The sequence below is a fragment of the Tamandua tetradactyla genome, chromosome 2 (genome assembly GCF_023851605.1).
Source record: "Tamandua tetradactyla isolate mTamTet1 chromosome 2, mTamTet1.pri, whole genome shotgun sequence".
In the NCBI taxonomy this organism is placed as follows: Eukaryota; Metazoa; Chordata; class Mammalia; order Pilosa; family Myrmecophagidae; genus Tamandua; species Tamandua tetradactyla.
In genome coordinates this window covers 61,644,602-61,661,005 of record NC_135328.1, presented here as the reverse complement: position 1 = coordinate 61,661,005, position 16,404 = coordinate 61,644,602, and the positions used below count along the sequence as shown (strand labels likewise).

The 16,404-nt window shown below is 34.0% G+C and overlaps 1 protein-coding gene across 3 annotated transcripts in view; it reads right to left on the bottom strand.

Annotated features, from left to right (window-relative positions):
- The window catches only part of KIF24 (kinesin family member 24), an 89,379-nt gene that overhangs the window by 55,849 nt on the left and 17,126 nt on the right, over window positions 1-16,404 (bottom strand). For all 3 annotated transcript variants that reach the window (XM_077147902.1, XM_077147903.1, XM_077147904.1), the window contains 3 exons: window positions 13,831-14,475; window positions 5,387-5,576; window positions 343-440 (listed from right to left, as the gene is read on the bottom strand). In XM_077147902.1, coding sequence (XP_077004017.1) covers window positions 343-440; window positions 5,387-5,576; window positions 13,831-14,450 — 908 coding nt within the window. In that variant the 5' untranslated portion in view covers window positions 14,451-14,475. The remainder of the gene's footprint in view (window positions 1-342; window positions 441-5,386; window positions 5,577-13,830; window positions 14,476-16,404) is intronic.

Sequence of the window (16,404 nt, the reverse complement as noted above, 5' to 3'; positions counted from 1 at the left end):
ATAATTCCTATTATCAAAAGTTTAGACTAACTCGAACCACTTAAACTTTTTTTAAACTGAGGACTCTAATGAAGTTATATTACTGATAGCTATATTTTTCTACTAAACACAGAGAATATCATCAGTGTAAAAGGAAATTTTGCTGCAAATTTCTGAATACTTGGTAAATTCTATAAATAGAGAAATTGCGCTTTTCAAAAAGTCTAATTTAAATTCATTAGATCAAAACAAATTCTTGTTTAATTTATAAGAATTCAAAAGTGTAAGAGATATTTATAAAGAAATATGGTTTATGGAAAATAGAAACTAAAAAGCGAAAGAGGCAAATAATCACTATCATACCCATTGAAAATATGCTGAATGAGTGGGTGAGTAGTCCTCATGTATACATCCCAATTGGTGCATGTCTCACCAAAGACTTCATCAAAATAAAAAACATGCTGAAAAACAAATTCAAATTTTACAGAAAAACGTCTTCTGGATTTTTTTTCCCACCACTTTTCCAGTTAATATATAATAAAAGCATGAATACATTTTTAACTCAGAGTAACTGTCCATGACAAACTTAGAGATAAATAAGCAATCAACAAATGCCAAATGATAGAGCTTTCTTTTACTCAAGATTTCTATATACATGTTCTTACAATGTACAAACTAAAGCAAATAATTCTTATTCTCTCTTAAGTGAAGTAAATCGCTGAGTACAAGAGCTAGCCAATTCTTCTTAGATCCACAAGAATAACTGAATTCAATAGGACTTATCTTCATAACCTAGCTAAATCAGAATATATGAAACTTTTGGGGAATCCTAAAGGATCTCAATTCCATAGATTAAGATCTCAATTCCAACATAACAGCTCAGGAAAACTCCCTTCCTAGAACTAGAAGTAGTGATGATTTTTGGCTTTGAAATAAGGTGTAATATAAATCACCAATTATTCAAGATACCTTGGAACAGTAAACTTTTACATAGAATTTGAAAGTTGCTTACTGATAATTTTGTCAAATAACGCAAAATGACAATAACCACAAAGGACCACATATAATCCACCATATTATTTAACACCAAAATAAGCAAAAATGACAACCTCCCAGAATTTAGAATAATTTATAATTGAATAAATTCAGCTCTAAGAAAAACTCATAAAAAAAAAAACAACTCAATTCCATAGGTTATATAGCTTAGCTTTTAATTCCATAAACATTTATTGCTGCTTAGCTGATAGCATGCTTTTGCAGTGTACTTCAAAGATTACAAGGATACACACATTACCATACCATTACCCCACCATATTCACCTACAGAAGTTAACCTAGATAAGTACTAGGTTATGTACTACCAAATGACTATAAGGTAGAAGAACCTTAAGAGATAAATCACATGTGGAAATCAAAGGAGAAAACATATTCCCTCTGATTACAACAGACTTTATGAAAGAGACAGAACTGAGAATGGGCCATGGAGGAAGCAGAGGAATTTGAGAGTGGAAATGGAAGGAGGGAAGGCATTCCAGGCAAAGGGGTGGGAGTTAGGGAGAAGAAAGAACAAAGGGTCAGAGCAGGAGGAAAGCATAAGGAATACTTAGGGAACGGTGAGGATTCAATGTAATTAAAATATAAGATCTTGACAGGTAGAAAAGTAGAATATAAGGTTAGAATAATGAGTTAGGAATATGTTGTAGGGGTCTTGGGCCACCAGCCTTAAGGGAGGGGGTAGAGAGCTCATATTTAACATAGTAAAAACACTGGAAAGACAGTAAAGATATCAGCAACAGAGACGGATGATCTGAGCCATCTTACAGATTAATCCAGTTTCACACTGTGATTGGATTAGCAACACAGATACTAGAAGTCCAATGGTAAGGTTTAAAAGGTCTAAATTAAATGAGGGCAATGGAAATAAAGAGACTATGGATGCATGAGAAGTTTGGCAACTGACTGGATGTGGGTAGCTGAGGAGACAAAAGAGTCCAGGATAACTCCCAAATGAAAAACCAGGGTAACAAAAAATGAGAGATAGGGAATGCCAGCAGATTGGACTTGGAAGGCATTAATTCAGCAGCCATAATCATCTACATAATTCAGAGGCTTACCATGTTGCTAGCCCAACTGTAACTAAGAAATCCTTATAATTTCAAGCATAACAATGGCAGTCCATATACAATGAATGAGAGATAAGGCTCTATCCTTTGCCACCTTTTGACCCTGCTGTAAAGACCTAGTCAAGGAAAAAGTTTATAGGCAGATCATAAAACTGGACTTTGGCCATTTTTTATGAATCATTCTACCCCAGGTTTGATTCTGTTCTCCATACCATACCATACCATAAAAATGGGAATCTATTAGGTCATCTGAGAAAAAATTGGGGTCACAAAGTCAAATTTGTCAGTTAGAAAAAAATCTCCAAAAGTTAAGAGGTGAGAAAATAATGAATCTGTGCAAAAGATAAACTGTAAACTTTTAGTGCTTTGAAAAATGTGATATGATTTTAAGAACAGTAAAATGTTAAATAACTCTTGAGGCTGGGTGATGGTTACATGGGGATTCCATATAGCATTTTCCTAATTTGACTGAGCTTGAAAATGTCAATAATAAAGAATTAAATATATTTGAAAAATCTGGCATTAATGAACGTGATTTATATATAATTGATAACTGGGTTAAAGGTGGCAAATCCATTCATTACAAACACCACCACGGGCTTTTATTGCTAAGCATGAGATCAAAAGCAATATATATTTGGCTATTTCTCAAGAAAATCAGGAAAAAGTGAAGTACATATGGGAATAAATTTTTTAGTTTGTTTTCTATTATTTCACTGAATATATGGCAATTCTTCCTCTCCTTCTCTAAGCGCCCATTAATAACTTTAACTCTGGGGTAAACACCTTAGAAAGCGCTAAGTGATTAAAGGACAGGTAAGTATCTTTATTTCCAATAGGATTGAGAAATTATTTTTTGAATATTTCTCTGAAACTTTCCGAAAGATATGTGAACATGAAAGATTATTATAATTAACATCTGTATATAATTCATAAAGTCCTTTGCATCACATATACTTTCATTTGATCACAATGTATTCCTAAGGTTGGATTCATGTCTACTTTTAAACCCCATTTTAGCACTGATTATAATCAGAGTTCACAGGGTTTTTTTTAAGTAAGTTTTTTTCATATTAGTAAAGTAATATGTACGTATAGAATATCTCTGGATTAAAAATTAAAAAAGAATATCTCTGGAAAGACACAATTGGAACAGGTTAACACTGGTTGCCTTCAAGGAGGAACTGAGATTAGAAGGAGACTGTTCACCACATACTCTTTTGTACCTTTTTATGTTGAAATATGTGAATCCATTTTATTCAAATGTTTTAAATTTTTTAAGTAACACAGCTCATTGTAGAAAAAATTTAAAATATGGAAAATAGAAATTACCTACATATTTCAGGCAGTTAACTTTTTTATATATTTAAGGATAATCTTCTTTTCTCTATTTTAAGAAATTTGAATGAAAGTTATATAATTTTCCCCCTTATTATACTTATAAAATGTAATGGTATATAGGATAGCACACATGTATATGATCATATTTACTAAGTAATAAAGGGAGATTTAAAAGGATAAGAAAAGTTAATTAAACAGACAAAAACCGTATTGTTTTAAATCCCTGAATAAGTTTAAAAATAGAACCCAAGGAGGCTAGGATCAATATTTATTTAACTCCCAGTTTGCTATGAACCTCTCTTTATTTCTTTCCTTTTAAGGAAGAAAAAAAAGGGGGAGAAAAGCCTTCAACACTTTTATGTTATAGCAATGACAGGACTTTGACCTATGAGAGCAAAGGTACAAAGTTCAAATAGCAGAGAAATTGCTATGGAAACTATGGGTATTCAATAAGTATTGACCAATGGTAGTGACAAATAAGTACAGTTATTGTGTTTTGGGATAATGGAAAAATACAAAAGATAAGATCATGACTCCTTGAGGGAATTACTGTGACAGAGGCATCATTAAGGAAGACTTGGGTAGGTCTAGGACTATGGCTGTAGTAGCCATGGAACTAGATAGCATTACAACTAACTGGTCATTGAGACCATCTTCAAAATAAATGCATCCTGCTGAGACTTAATAGATTGTGCATTGATTCGCAATCAATAAGGCTGTTAAAGTGACTGGATTGGTTGTATAGTGGCCTAGTGATTTAATGCCCAAAGAAAGACTTAGTGGGTTATTTTGAATATCACTGTGAAACCCAATTTCGGTAACCAAAGACAAAACAAAGAACAATTCAAGCTTGCAAGGTGGGAAAGCGTTAGCAATTTGACTTTAGACTTTAGTGCTAGAGGATTTGTTACATTACAGTAAGATCTCAGTTTACTAAGGTAAATTGGCTGCACACCAGAGTACTCACTACTTTTTCTTGAATTTTGAGGCAAGAAAGAAAGAGGGAATAAGAATGAATATAATACGAATGTTTAGGAAGACAGATTCAGAGAAACAAATTCTAGATTCCCATATCTTAACAGCTGGTGGATTATCTGCTGTTTTAGATTACTCACACTTGTTTCACAATTTTAGGAGGACCTAAATTATGTTATCTTTCATCTGAGGGGTTTTCGGCTTCCATGAGGCTGAAGAAATAATGCACAGGGTACTTATCAATCTGGAATAAGCTCTTTTCAGTACCATACCTTTTCTTCTTGGACTCCTCATGATCATGCTGGCAGGAAGTGAACATTTTGTACATGTCTGAGCTACTAGAGTTTTATTTGAATCCTTGAATGATAGATATTAAATCTCATTCTTGGATTATATTTACCTACTGTACACAGGGACCAACTCAGAGTCCAATTCCCACCAAATAAAGTTGAGAATCAGAATAAGCAGTTGGCAGGCAATCTGGGGCCTTGTTGCTCGAAAATACATCTTCCATCTTTAAACTCCAGACTCACACAGCAGAGTGAATTGTTCACTCTGTGAGAGGCAGCTGAGAATTGAGACTGTGTGACCATCCACAGGTCTCTCTGGCGTGTTCATTCAGTGACTGGTCCTGTCCACCAGCAATTCATTATTTAAATTCTTTCTATCCCTTCATTCACACCTTTCCTGCACAATATGTATAATTAATTTCAATAAAGTGTGCTGAATGTATGACACAACTACACTGTACAAGAGTGGAGGCATTATGCCTTTATATCCCCATAGCTTTTTTAAAAAATTAAGGACCAGAGCATCACTGATTTAACAATGTCACATTAGGAATGAATGTCAACAACCAAACCAGAAATTGGATTTTAGAATTTGAATGCTACTACTCAAACATACAAAAACCGAAAAAGTGACATACTTGATAATATTAGCTCCAAACACAAAAGGAAAGCATCATACCTGAAGGATATATTGCGTGAGGTCAACTGCTTCTTTCTTCTCATGCACAAGTAGAGTTTCTTTGTCTTCCACAGTAACGATATTAATTTCTCCACGACGTAACTCTTTCATGCCCAGCGGGCGTTTTCGAACACAAACTCTGATTTTCTCTATCTCAGTCCAAGGATTTTCTTTCTCTGAGGTATTCTGTCTGATATTTGTTTAGAAATGGGTTTTCATTTTTAATAGGATAAGGCTACTTTAGTCAAAGTATCAGTATATTTTATTACATATTGGGCACATGTAAAGGTTACATGTTAAAGTGTTGACAGTGAGAATTTTTATTAGCTGAATCTTCTCTATTACTTTTATATCCATCCCTATCCCCACTCTACCCCTTACCCTGAAAAAAAAAAATGCAAAAACAAAAACCTAAGAGTTACTTTAGCTCTAAGATTCATGTAATTGGCTTTCAGATGTGGTCTTCTGAAGGGCTTCCAATGACGAATGCTCTTTATGTCCCCCAAATTCAGGGTGCTTAATACCCAAAACCTAGTACGATATGCTACCACCTCTCCAGGTCCTTTACAAGATTAAAATCCATCCCTTGCCCCCTTTCAATTCAATTATTTTTGTACATTTACTATTTTCTTAACCGTTGATCTGATTTTTTCTTAACCTACCTGGGTTTCCTAAATACCTGAATTAGGTAGCTTAATATACTCTTCCTCTTGTTCCTTCCAGATATGTTTTGCCCCTCTCAGTATCTTGTTTTCTAATTTCCTCTTTTTTGCCACATCCCAACAAGTATTTATTTATTTGTTATAGTAGGGTCCTTATACTTCTTCCTAGGACAATTTTATGACTGGTCTTGCCCACCAACTCAGACTCATTTCTTCTCTGGCACTGACTTTATTGATTGATTCCATATGCTGATTCGTTCTTTTTTTTTTTTTTTTTTAACACGGACAGGCACCGGGAATCAAACCCGGGTCCTCTGGCATGGCAGGCAAGCATTCCTGCCTGCTGAGCCACCGTGGCCCGCCCACCTATGTTCTTTTAATCCAATATTGGGGGGCAGACCTAATGTTGGGTGGGACACACTGACTACATTGTTTCCATGGAGATATAACCCCACCCATTCCAGGTGGGTCTTACTCTGTTTGCTGGAGTCCTTTAACAGAGCACTCCAAGAAAGAAAGCTTAGAAAGAAATGCCCCAGGATAAACAAACAAGGATCCAAGGGAGCTGAGTGAGCCCGTTTGAAACCAACCCAGGAAAGAACGGTCAGCAGACATCGCCATGTGCCTTCTCATGTGACAGAGGAACCCTGGACACCATAAGCCTTTCTTCAGTGAAGGTATCCTCTTGTTGATGCCTTCATTTGTCTCGTTTTTATGGTCTTGGAACTGTAAATTTGTAACCTAATAAATCCTCTTTGAAAAAGTCAATTCATTTCTGGTATACTGCATTCCAACAGCTTTAACAAACTGAAACACTGGGTTAAAGATACAAAATTTGTCAGGCTTATTTGCTGAGCCTAATGATAATATATGTATCTTAGAAGTGACTATTTACCTATATATGAACTACACTAAAGTTAGACAACAAGAAAATTGGGTTTCTAAAATCAGGTATTTTAAATGTTCTAAGAAATTATCACAATGATGAAAATACAACTATGTGATGATATTGGGAGTTACTGATTATATATCAAGAATGGAATGGTCATATGGTAAGAATGTTTGGGTTTGTATGTTGCAATATTTAATAATAAAAAAAAAAGGTGCTTTACCAGGATCAATGCCTTTGGTCCATGTACTCATGGTACCTTAATGGTGCGAATTATCCCCTTCCTTCATACTCTAGAATTTGATCGGTAGCCTCTAAAAGCCTTTATAATAGATTTTGAACAGACTGCTATACTATATAATAATTGTCTATCCAATCCATTTTTTGAGCTTTCCAACAGGCTGAAAAATTATCTTTTCCCAGGACCTAAACTAGTCAAAAACAGCAAATAAAATCTCTAGTATCATGCATATAACACTACTCGTCTTTTAAATGCATTTTTAAAAAACTAATATATAGCAGACTTTTAACAATGAATAATTTTCAGGTAACTGGCAAATTTGTGACAAACATTAAAAGTGGATGATGCCAAATGTTGAAGAGAAGCAGAAAATTCTGAAAGTGGGAAGAGAAAAACAATCTACAACATACAAAGGAAACCGCATAAGACTGAGTTCTGACTACTCAGCTAGCACCTTGGAGTCGAGAAGGCAGTGATGTGACATATTTAAGATCTTGAAAGAAAAAGACTTCCAGCCAAGAATTCTGTACCCAGCCACACTGTCCTTCAAAACTGAGGGAGAGATTAAAATTTTCAGACAAACAAGTACTGAAAGATTTTGTCAACAAGAGACAAGGCCTACGAGAAATACTAAAGGAAGTTCTGCCACTGAAAAAAAAAAGACAGAAGAAGGAGGTCTGGAGGAGGGCACAGAATTGAAGAGTACCAGTGAGGGTAACTTAAAGGATAAAAAGAGAAAGAGGGAAAAGAATATACAGATTTGAAAAATAAAATAAAATAAATAAGATGGTGGATTCAAGAAATGCCTTTTCAGTAATAAATTTGAATGTTCACAGATTAAATTTACAAATTAAAAGATACAGATCAACAGAATGGATTAAGAAATATAATCCAGCTATATGCTGCTTACAAAAAACTCACCTTAGACACAAGGATACAAATAGATTGAAAATGAAAGGATGGAAAAAGGTTTTCCACACAAGTCGTGACCAAAAGAAAGCAGGAGTAGCTATACTAGTATCGGACACAATAGACTTTAAATGTAAAGACATCATAAGTGACAGGAAGGACACCATATGCTAATTAAAGGGTCAATTTACCAAGAAAATATAACAATCATAAATGTTTATGCTCCCAATCAAAGAGTTCCAAATACATAAGACAGACATTGGCAAAACTGAAGGGAGCAATAGATGTTTCAACAATAATAGTAGGAGACTTCAATACATCACTCTCCTCCATAGACAGAACAACCAGACAGAAGATCAAGGAAACAGAGAAGTTAAATAACATGATAAATGAATTAGACCTAACAGACATATATAGGTCACTGCACCCCAAGACACAAGGATATACATCCTTCTCTAGTGCTCATAGAACATTCTCCAGGATAGATCATATGCTGGGGCACAAAAAACAATGTTTATACATTTTACAACTTTGAAATTATTCAAAGCACTTTCTCTGATGACAATGGAATAAAGCTGGATCTCAATAACCAACAAAGAACAAGAACATTCACAAACATATGGAGATTATATAACATACTCTTAAATAACTAGTGGGTCAGAGAAGAAATTGCGAGAGAAATCAGTAGCTATCTGGAGATGAATGAAAATGAAAATACAATGTATCAGAATTTATGGGATGTGGCAAAGGCTGTGCTGAGAAGGAAATTTATTGCCCTAAATGCTTATATTAAAAAACAAGAATGAAAGCGAGAGGTAAGGGGTATGGTATGTATAATCTTTTTTTTTTTCTGTTATAGTTCTATTTCTTTTTCTGTTGTTGTGCTGGTTTGAAAGGAAGTATGCCCCCTAAGAAAAGCCATGTTTTAATATAAATCCCATTTCGTAAAGGTAGAATAATCTCTATTCAATACTGTATATTGGAAACTGTAATGAGATCATCTCCCTGGTTGATGTGATTTAGTTAAGAATGGTTGTTAAACTGGATTAGGGGATGACATGTCTCCACCCATTTGAGTGGGTCTTGATTAGTTTCTGAAGTCCTATTAAAGAGGAAACATTTTGGAGAATGAGAGATTCAGAGAGAGCAACACTACAAAGCAGAGAGTCCACCAGTCAGCGACCTTTGGAGATGAAGAAGGAAGACGCCTCCCAGGGAGCTTCATGAAATAGGAAGCCAGGAGAGAAAGCTAGCAGATAACGCCGTGTTCACCATGTGCCCTTCCAGCTGAGAGAGAAACCATGAACTTCGTTGGCCTTCTTGAACCAAGGTATCTTTCCCTGGATGCCTTAAATTGGACATTTCTATAGTCTTGTTTTGATCGGGACATTTTCTCGGCCTTAGAACTGTAAACTAGCAACTCATTAAACTCCTCTTGTTAAAAGCCGTTCCATTTCTGGTATATTGCATTCCAGCAGCTAGCAAACTAGAACAGTTGTCTTTTTATTTCTTTTTCTGAATTGATGCAAATGTTCTAAGAAATGATGAATATGCAACTATGGGATGATACTGAGAATTACTGATTATATATGTAGAACGGAATGATATGTTAATGTTTTTGCTTGTTTGTTAATTTTTTAATTAATAAATAAAAAAGTAAAAAAAAAAAAAAAGAAAGAAAAAGCAGAAATCGAGAACTTAACAGCTCACCTGGAGAAACTTGAGAAAGAACAGCAAACTAAGCCCAAAGCAAATAGAAGAAGAGAAACTACAAAGATTAAAGCAGAGTTAATGAATGGGATAACAATACAAGGAATCAATAAAACCAGAAGTTCGTTCTTTGAGAAAATCAATAAAATTGATGGGCCACTAGCAAGACTGACAAAGAAAAAAGAGAGAGGTTGCAAATAAAAAAAATCAGAAATGAGAGGGGATACATTACCACAGACCCTGAAGAAATAAAAGAAATCATAAAAGGATACTAAAAACAATTATATGTCAACAAACTAGACAACTTAGATGAAATGCACAAATTCCTGGAAACACACAAACAAGCTATACTGACTCAGGAAGAAATAGAAGACTTCAACAAACCAATCACAAGCACAGAGATTCAATCAATCATCAAAATCTTCCCATATACACAAGTAGTGTGGACAACCAAAGCTATAGGTTGAGCCCCCAGTCTTGGGGCTTGTTCATATGAAACTTAATCCCACAAAGGATAGGTCAAGCCTTCTTAAAATTAGGCCTAAGAGTCACCCCCAGGAGAGTGTCTTTTGTTGCTCAGATGTGGCCTCTCTCTCCAGCCAACACAACAAGCAACACCATCCTCCCCCTGTCTACGTGGGACATGACTCCCAGGGGTGTGGACCTTCCTGGCAATGTGGGACAGAGATCCTGGAAAGAGCTGAGACTCAGCATCAAAGGACTGAGAAAAACCGTAGAATGAGCTGAGACTCAGCATCAAGGCATTGAAAAAACCTTCTCGACCAAAAGGGGGAAGAGTGAACCGAGATAAAGTGTCAATGGTTGAGAGATTACAAATAGAGTCGAGAGGTTATCCTGGAAGTTATTCTTATGCATTAAGTAGATATCACCTTGTTATTCAAGATGTAATGGAGAGGCTGGAGGGAACTGCCTGAAAATGTAGAGCTGTGTTCCAGTAGTCATGTTTCTTGATGATGATTGAACAACGATAAAGCTTTCACAATCAGACTCTGTGAATGTGAAAACCTTGTGTCTGATGCTCCTTTTAGCTACTATGTCAACAGATGAGTAGAACATATGGAATAAAAATAAATAATAGAGGGAACAAATGTTAAAATAAATTCAGTTTAAATGCTAGTGGTAAATGAAAGCAAGGGGTAAGGGGTATGGTATGTATATCTTTTTTTTCTCTATTATCATTTTATTTCTTTTTCTGTTGTCTTTTTATTTCTTTTTCTAAATCAATGCAAATGTACTAAGAAATGATGAATATGCAACTATGTGATGATATTAAGAATTACTGATTGTATATGTAGAATGGAATATCTTAATGTTTTGTTTGTTAATTTTTTTAATTAATAAAAAAAGTTTTAAAAAATTTGTCATATGTTAATTGCAAAAATATTTATATCTTCATATTTTCCTGAGATCAGGAAAATGTTTGGTAGCTTAGATTATTACTATAACAATGTAGACAGACAATTGTAATAATTTTCTACTTGATATTTTGAGAACATTCACAGTTTAGACCACTGATCAAGTGGTATTAAAGTTAGCGTTTAATATTTAGAATTTAAGAACTTTGCTATCTGAATCTGTAGATTTTTTCCTTGTGGCCTTAATTTTAAATTGGTTTATGAAACTTACTGCTTAAATACATGTTTTACAATGATTATATGGATACCTTATTTAAATTTGCCTATGGTTAAACTAGTAAGATATCCATTTTTGATGGTTCAATATATTATTTGTTTTCTTAAATAAAAATATTAAAAAACAAATAAATAAGGCAAAGGGCCAAAAAAAAGTGGATAATGGACATTTGGGGATTTACTGTTTTATTTTCCCTTCTGTTGCGTATGTTTGATTTTTCATGATAAAAAGAAAACTTAAATGCATCATTTTAGCAAGTACTTTGTGTAAAAATCTCTAGTTGTTGGTATTAATAATGTGATCATAAAAAGTTAATCAAAGAGGATAGAAAATGTATAGCCCTTTTAAAATTGTCCAGATTCCAGGATGAGAAATAGGGACTAAGACCTACAATTTTCAAATTCAAGGAGCAAAGAGGAATGCATGTTCTCTTAAACAGCCCTCGTCTTAATGCCCAATCATCTCTATACCTAATATGCAAAGAGTTAAAACAGTTGAATTAGGTTTATTCAAGATCTTAATAAATCAGGGCAAACAGTTCTCTAAGTTACTTAGACTTATCAAAATTATGAGGCTAGTAATTCACGTTGAACTTTTGAAATATCAGAAAAATAAAAACCTGATTTGAGGTAGAGATGGAATGCTCTTTGGTTAGGATGCCTTCTTACCTTCAAGCCTTAATTTGGTGAGGAGGTCATTCAAGGTTCTGAAGCCCTGACTCCTATTTGGTGTTTGGGTGAGAAGACTAAATTAAAGATTATATTGGGAGAAATGGGCTTTCTTATCCCCATTTCTCTAAAACATAATAAGAATGGAAAATTCAAAACAATAATGATATAATAGGTAAGAAAACCTAATTCAACCACCTTTGCTCTAGGTTTACCATGAATGAGCCTCTGTAAGAGCACTTATCTCACCATATGGTAATCGTTTGTTTATATCTGTCTTTCCACTCACCCTACTCCCTAAGATTCTAAGAGCCTCCAGATACCCTTATTATTTCATATCCCTGGCATCTAGAATTAGGCCTAGTAGAGGTGGTACTTCAACTTTTACTTCAACCACAGAGGTGATCAAATAAATGAAATGGCAACAGTTAGACTAAAATATCCATTCTTTACTTGATGATGTTAAATGATGCAAAGAAATATCTTTATTCTACTTACAAATTTTCCAATTTAAATTTTTATGTATTGTTCAATAAAAGACTGACATTTAATAAAACATCTGATCTTTCACCACTGAACTAACTAAAAGGATAGCAAAAATTCTGACTCTGACAAGTCATGGTGCAATCTAGCCCCCTCACAATTAAAAGAAAAGTACTATATGGTAAATGAAACCAGAAAAAAAAAGTTTTCAGAAACATTCTAAAATTAACACTATATTTCAAGTTATTAAAGGTACTTTTAATTTTAAAATTGGGTCTTCTATTTTTGGGAATAAAACACCTGGTTATGGGTGCATCTGAAATCTTAGGGTTAGGGTTAGGGTTAGGGTTTTGTTTTAAGGAATGAATAGCTTTTTTTTTAAGAAAATGTGGCTTAAGAATGCATTTTGTTTTCCCATAATTAATATCTATTACCTTTAAATACTTTAAAGGAAATAAATATTATTTTTAAAAGAACATATTTTTTTGTGTGATACCATTAAGTTAGCATTAGGGATTACTCAATATCTCACTTCCTCCAAGTCAACATTTCAAATGTTGTTAGAATTATTTCAAATTCTAACTTGCAGCACAAGATGAAAATAATTATCATCACCCTGACTCTCAAAACTCTAAACTCCACCGAAAGTTTCTTATTCTTTGTAATCACTAAAAACATCTGTTGTTCCAAGGCTGGACTGTAGAAAGCACACAAAGTCAGGATCATATTTCAGGGTGTGCAGGTGAGCTAACTGCCCAAAGACCTACTTAATTCAACTGTATGTTCTTTGTTTTTTTACTATGCTTTAAGTTTCCTACTTGATTTAAGTGAATACGATAAGTCTTGAAAAATCCTGTGGATTTTGTAACTTTTTCTCCAGTACAGGTTGGTTAACTACTTTCATGGATGCACTGTAATAAATAATACATAAATAGGTCTGCCTAATCTTAGCATATCCTGGGTATGTTGCAGCTGCTTGATATACTTGAGCAATATCATCTTCCTCCCATCTGGAAACTTCCAGTTCTTTCTTAATGTTTTCCATCAAAATATTCTTATTACAGATGCAGAAGCTGTTTACTATCATTTCTATGCTATATTCATTTACTATAAGTTAAGGAGTAGCTGCTCTTCTCTGGTCATGATGGAGAGGCCTGCCCTTGCCTAAGGCCACCCACCATACCCTACCCGCCCCCACCCCCTCAAAAAAGAATAAAAATAACTATTACCTGATACTAGAATGAGGAATTCCATAGTTATATGCTGAAACTTGACAGACTCTTTGAGCAATGGGAATATCACAATCTCCCAGTATTGGAGAAAAGTGATTTGATGAAAAACGTGAAGAACACACTTCTGTTTGCACACAGGAAGCAGCAGCTGTGGCACTGAGAATACTGGCTTTTGTCTGGTATTGAGAATCATCTGGTAACATGTTCTCTAGCACTTTTAGGTAAGTGGACTTCTGTTCACTTGCAGAAAAACCTGTTAAATTACAGATTTCAAACCCATCTTTTGTAGCAGTTCTGTCTTTGTTGTCAATAGGAGAATCAAACTGCAGTTGCCTGCGAGGACCTGATCTGGATTCCTCAGGCTTGATGAACAGACTGCTTGTCTGAAGATGTTCTGGGCTACTAACTGCTTTCTCTTCTCCTTGCATAATCTTAATGATTTTGATAAGTTGGAAGAGACGCCTGCGGTCATTCATGTCATGGACTCCCAATTTGGAGTAGTCCTTCATTGTAACCTTGGCTAATTCATCTATTTTCTGAAGACCAAGGGCAGTAAAATGGGGATAATACTGTGAAAGTTCAGCTTCACAAAGACATTCATACAACCAAGATGTCATTTTTTTGAGTAAGTTTCTATAAATTCTGAAGAAAGAAAAAAAATTCACTTAAAATATATGGAATACAATTATTCTTTAAAAATGAAAACTACAAACATGCAAAAAATCATTTTATCACACCAAGTTTTCGATAAATAATATTTCTCTTCTAAACAGCATAGTGTATGAGGAAAGATGCTCTGTATAACATATGAAGAATTTGTCAAAAAAAGATATTTTTTGTCCATCAGTTTAACAAAGAGACCTTCAATTTTATATGTACATGGGTACAAACACACACACTCAAGTCGCTTACATATTTCTAGAGTCCCTTCCAATCTTGCAAGTTCTACTTAACACATGCCACGAACTATTGAAACCTTATTTCCAACCACTGATTGTAGCAAGACTAATTTTAGATGTTCAACTTAATGTCAAGGCATGTCACACAACTGTTTCCCATGATTAATGAACAAAGGCTTTGAGAATGGAAAGCAGAATTAAACAGTAGACCATTGAGGATTATAAATAAATATAGCTCAGCATTTGTATCTGCTAAGTATTGAAAAAGTTGAATAAAGAGGTAGAAACATCATTAATTTAGAATCTACATAATTCAGGATTTCAGTGCATACTAAAAAGTGGTTGTAGAATTACAATTCATATTACAGAATATGAATAAAAGAATTCACCTAGGGAATTAATACTATGGTCAAGATTTTAAATGAAATATGTACATAACAGTATTAAGTGTTCAAAAGAACATGATGTATACAACCTACAGTCAAGTGTTCAGACAATGGATTGATAGAAGATAGATGGATAGACAGCTGGATTGACAGAATGATACAGTAAACGTGACAAAATGTTAAAATTGGTGGATCTGTGAATCTGAAGTGATAGGGGTAAGTGGGAGTTGTCTGTATAGGGTTTGTATTGTTTTTGTAACTGTCCTGAAAGTTAGAAAGTATCTCAAAATAAGAAATTTTTTTAAAGATTTTAATGAAAAAATTATAAATGGGCATAGCCCAATTACCCCTAATGAATGGGAGAAAGATCAAAGGTGATGGTGGAGTTATAAAGAGAAGGTAGGGTTTAACAAAAGTATAGGATCGCTAAATCATTATATTAATATTTCTTTTAGTCTCCAGGACCTTAGAGCAGCTAGAAGTAAAAACCTAAAATTGTAGAATTGTAACCCATATCAAACCCTGAAATCTGTTCTAAAACTAAATGTTGTGATATACTTTGAAATTTGTTATTTTGCATATATATTAATACAAAAAAGAAAAAAAAGGAGGAATATGATAGAGATGACAGGATTTAACAAATAAGTATGACTGCTGAATCATTATACTGATATTTCTTTTGGACTCCAGTGTCTTAGAGCAGCTAGAAGAAAAAACGAAAAACAGTGGCAATGTAACCCATACCAAACTTTAAAATCTGTTCTACAACTAATTGTTAAAATGTACTTGGAAATTTATTGCCTTTTTATATATATGTCATATTTCACAATAAAAAATTTTTTTAAAGAAGATTTTAAATGGTTTATGTTAAAATTATTTAAAATTTCAACACTAAGATATTTAATTAAATACTAACAATTGACATAATAACATGTAGTCCTGTTTTATTCATTAAAGCCAGGACCCTGAGCATTTTGCTATACCACTGTTAACTTAGTTCAAGTTCAGGAGACTGTTCAAATGTAAGTAAACTGCATTTTATTTTCTAAAATTGTTTTGTAGTTCAAAGTTCTCCAAATTCAATTTATTTCCAGGTAAAGCTTTTCTGTTTTTTTCATTTTAATATCTTCTCTCCATTCTAGGAAAAACAGATAAAGAGTTCAGGGTAGGGTAATAAAGATGATTAAAGGAACTTGTATGATTAACTTTGGATGAAATACAATTTAGGCTAAAGAAAAGGCCAAAGGGACTGAGTAAAACATCCTAAACTTATCCTGTTCTTTTCC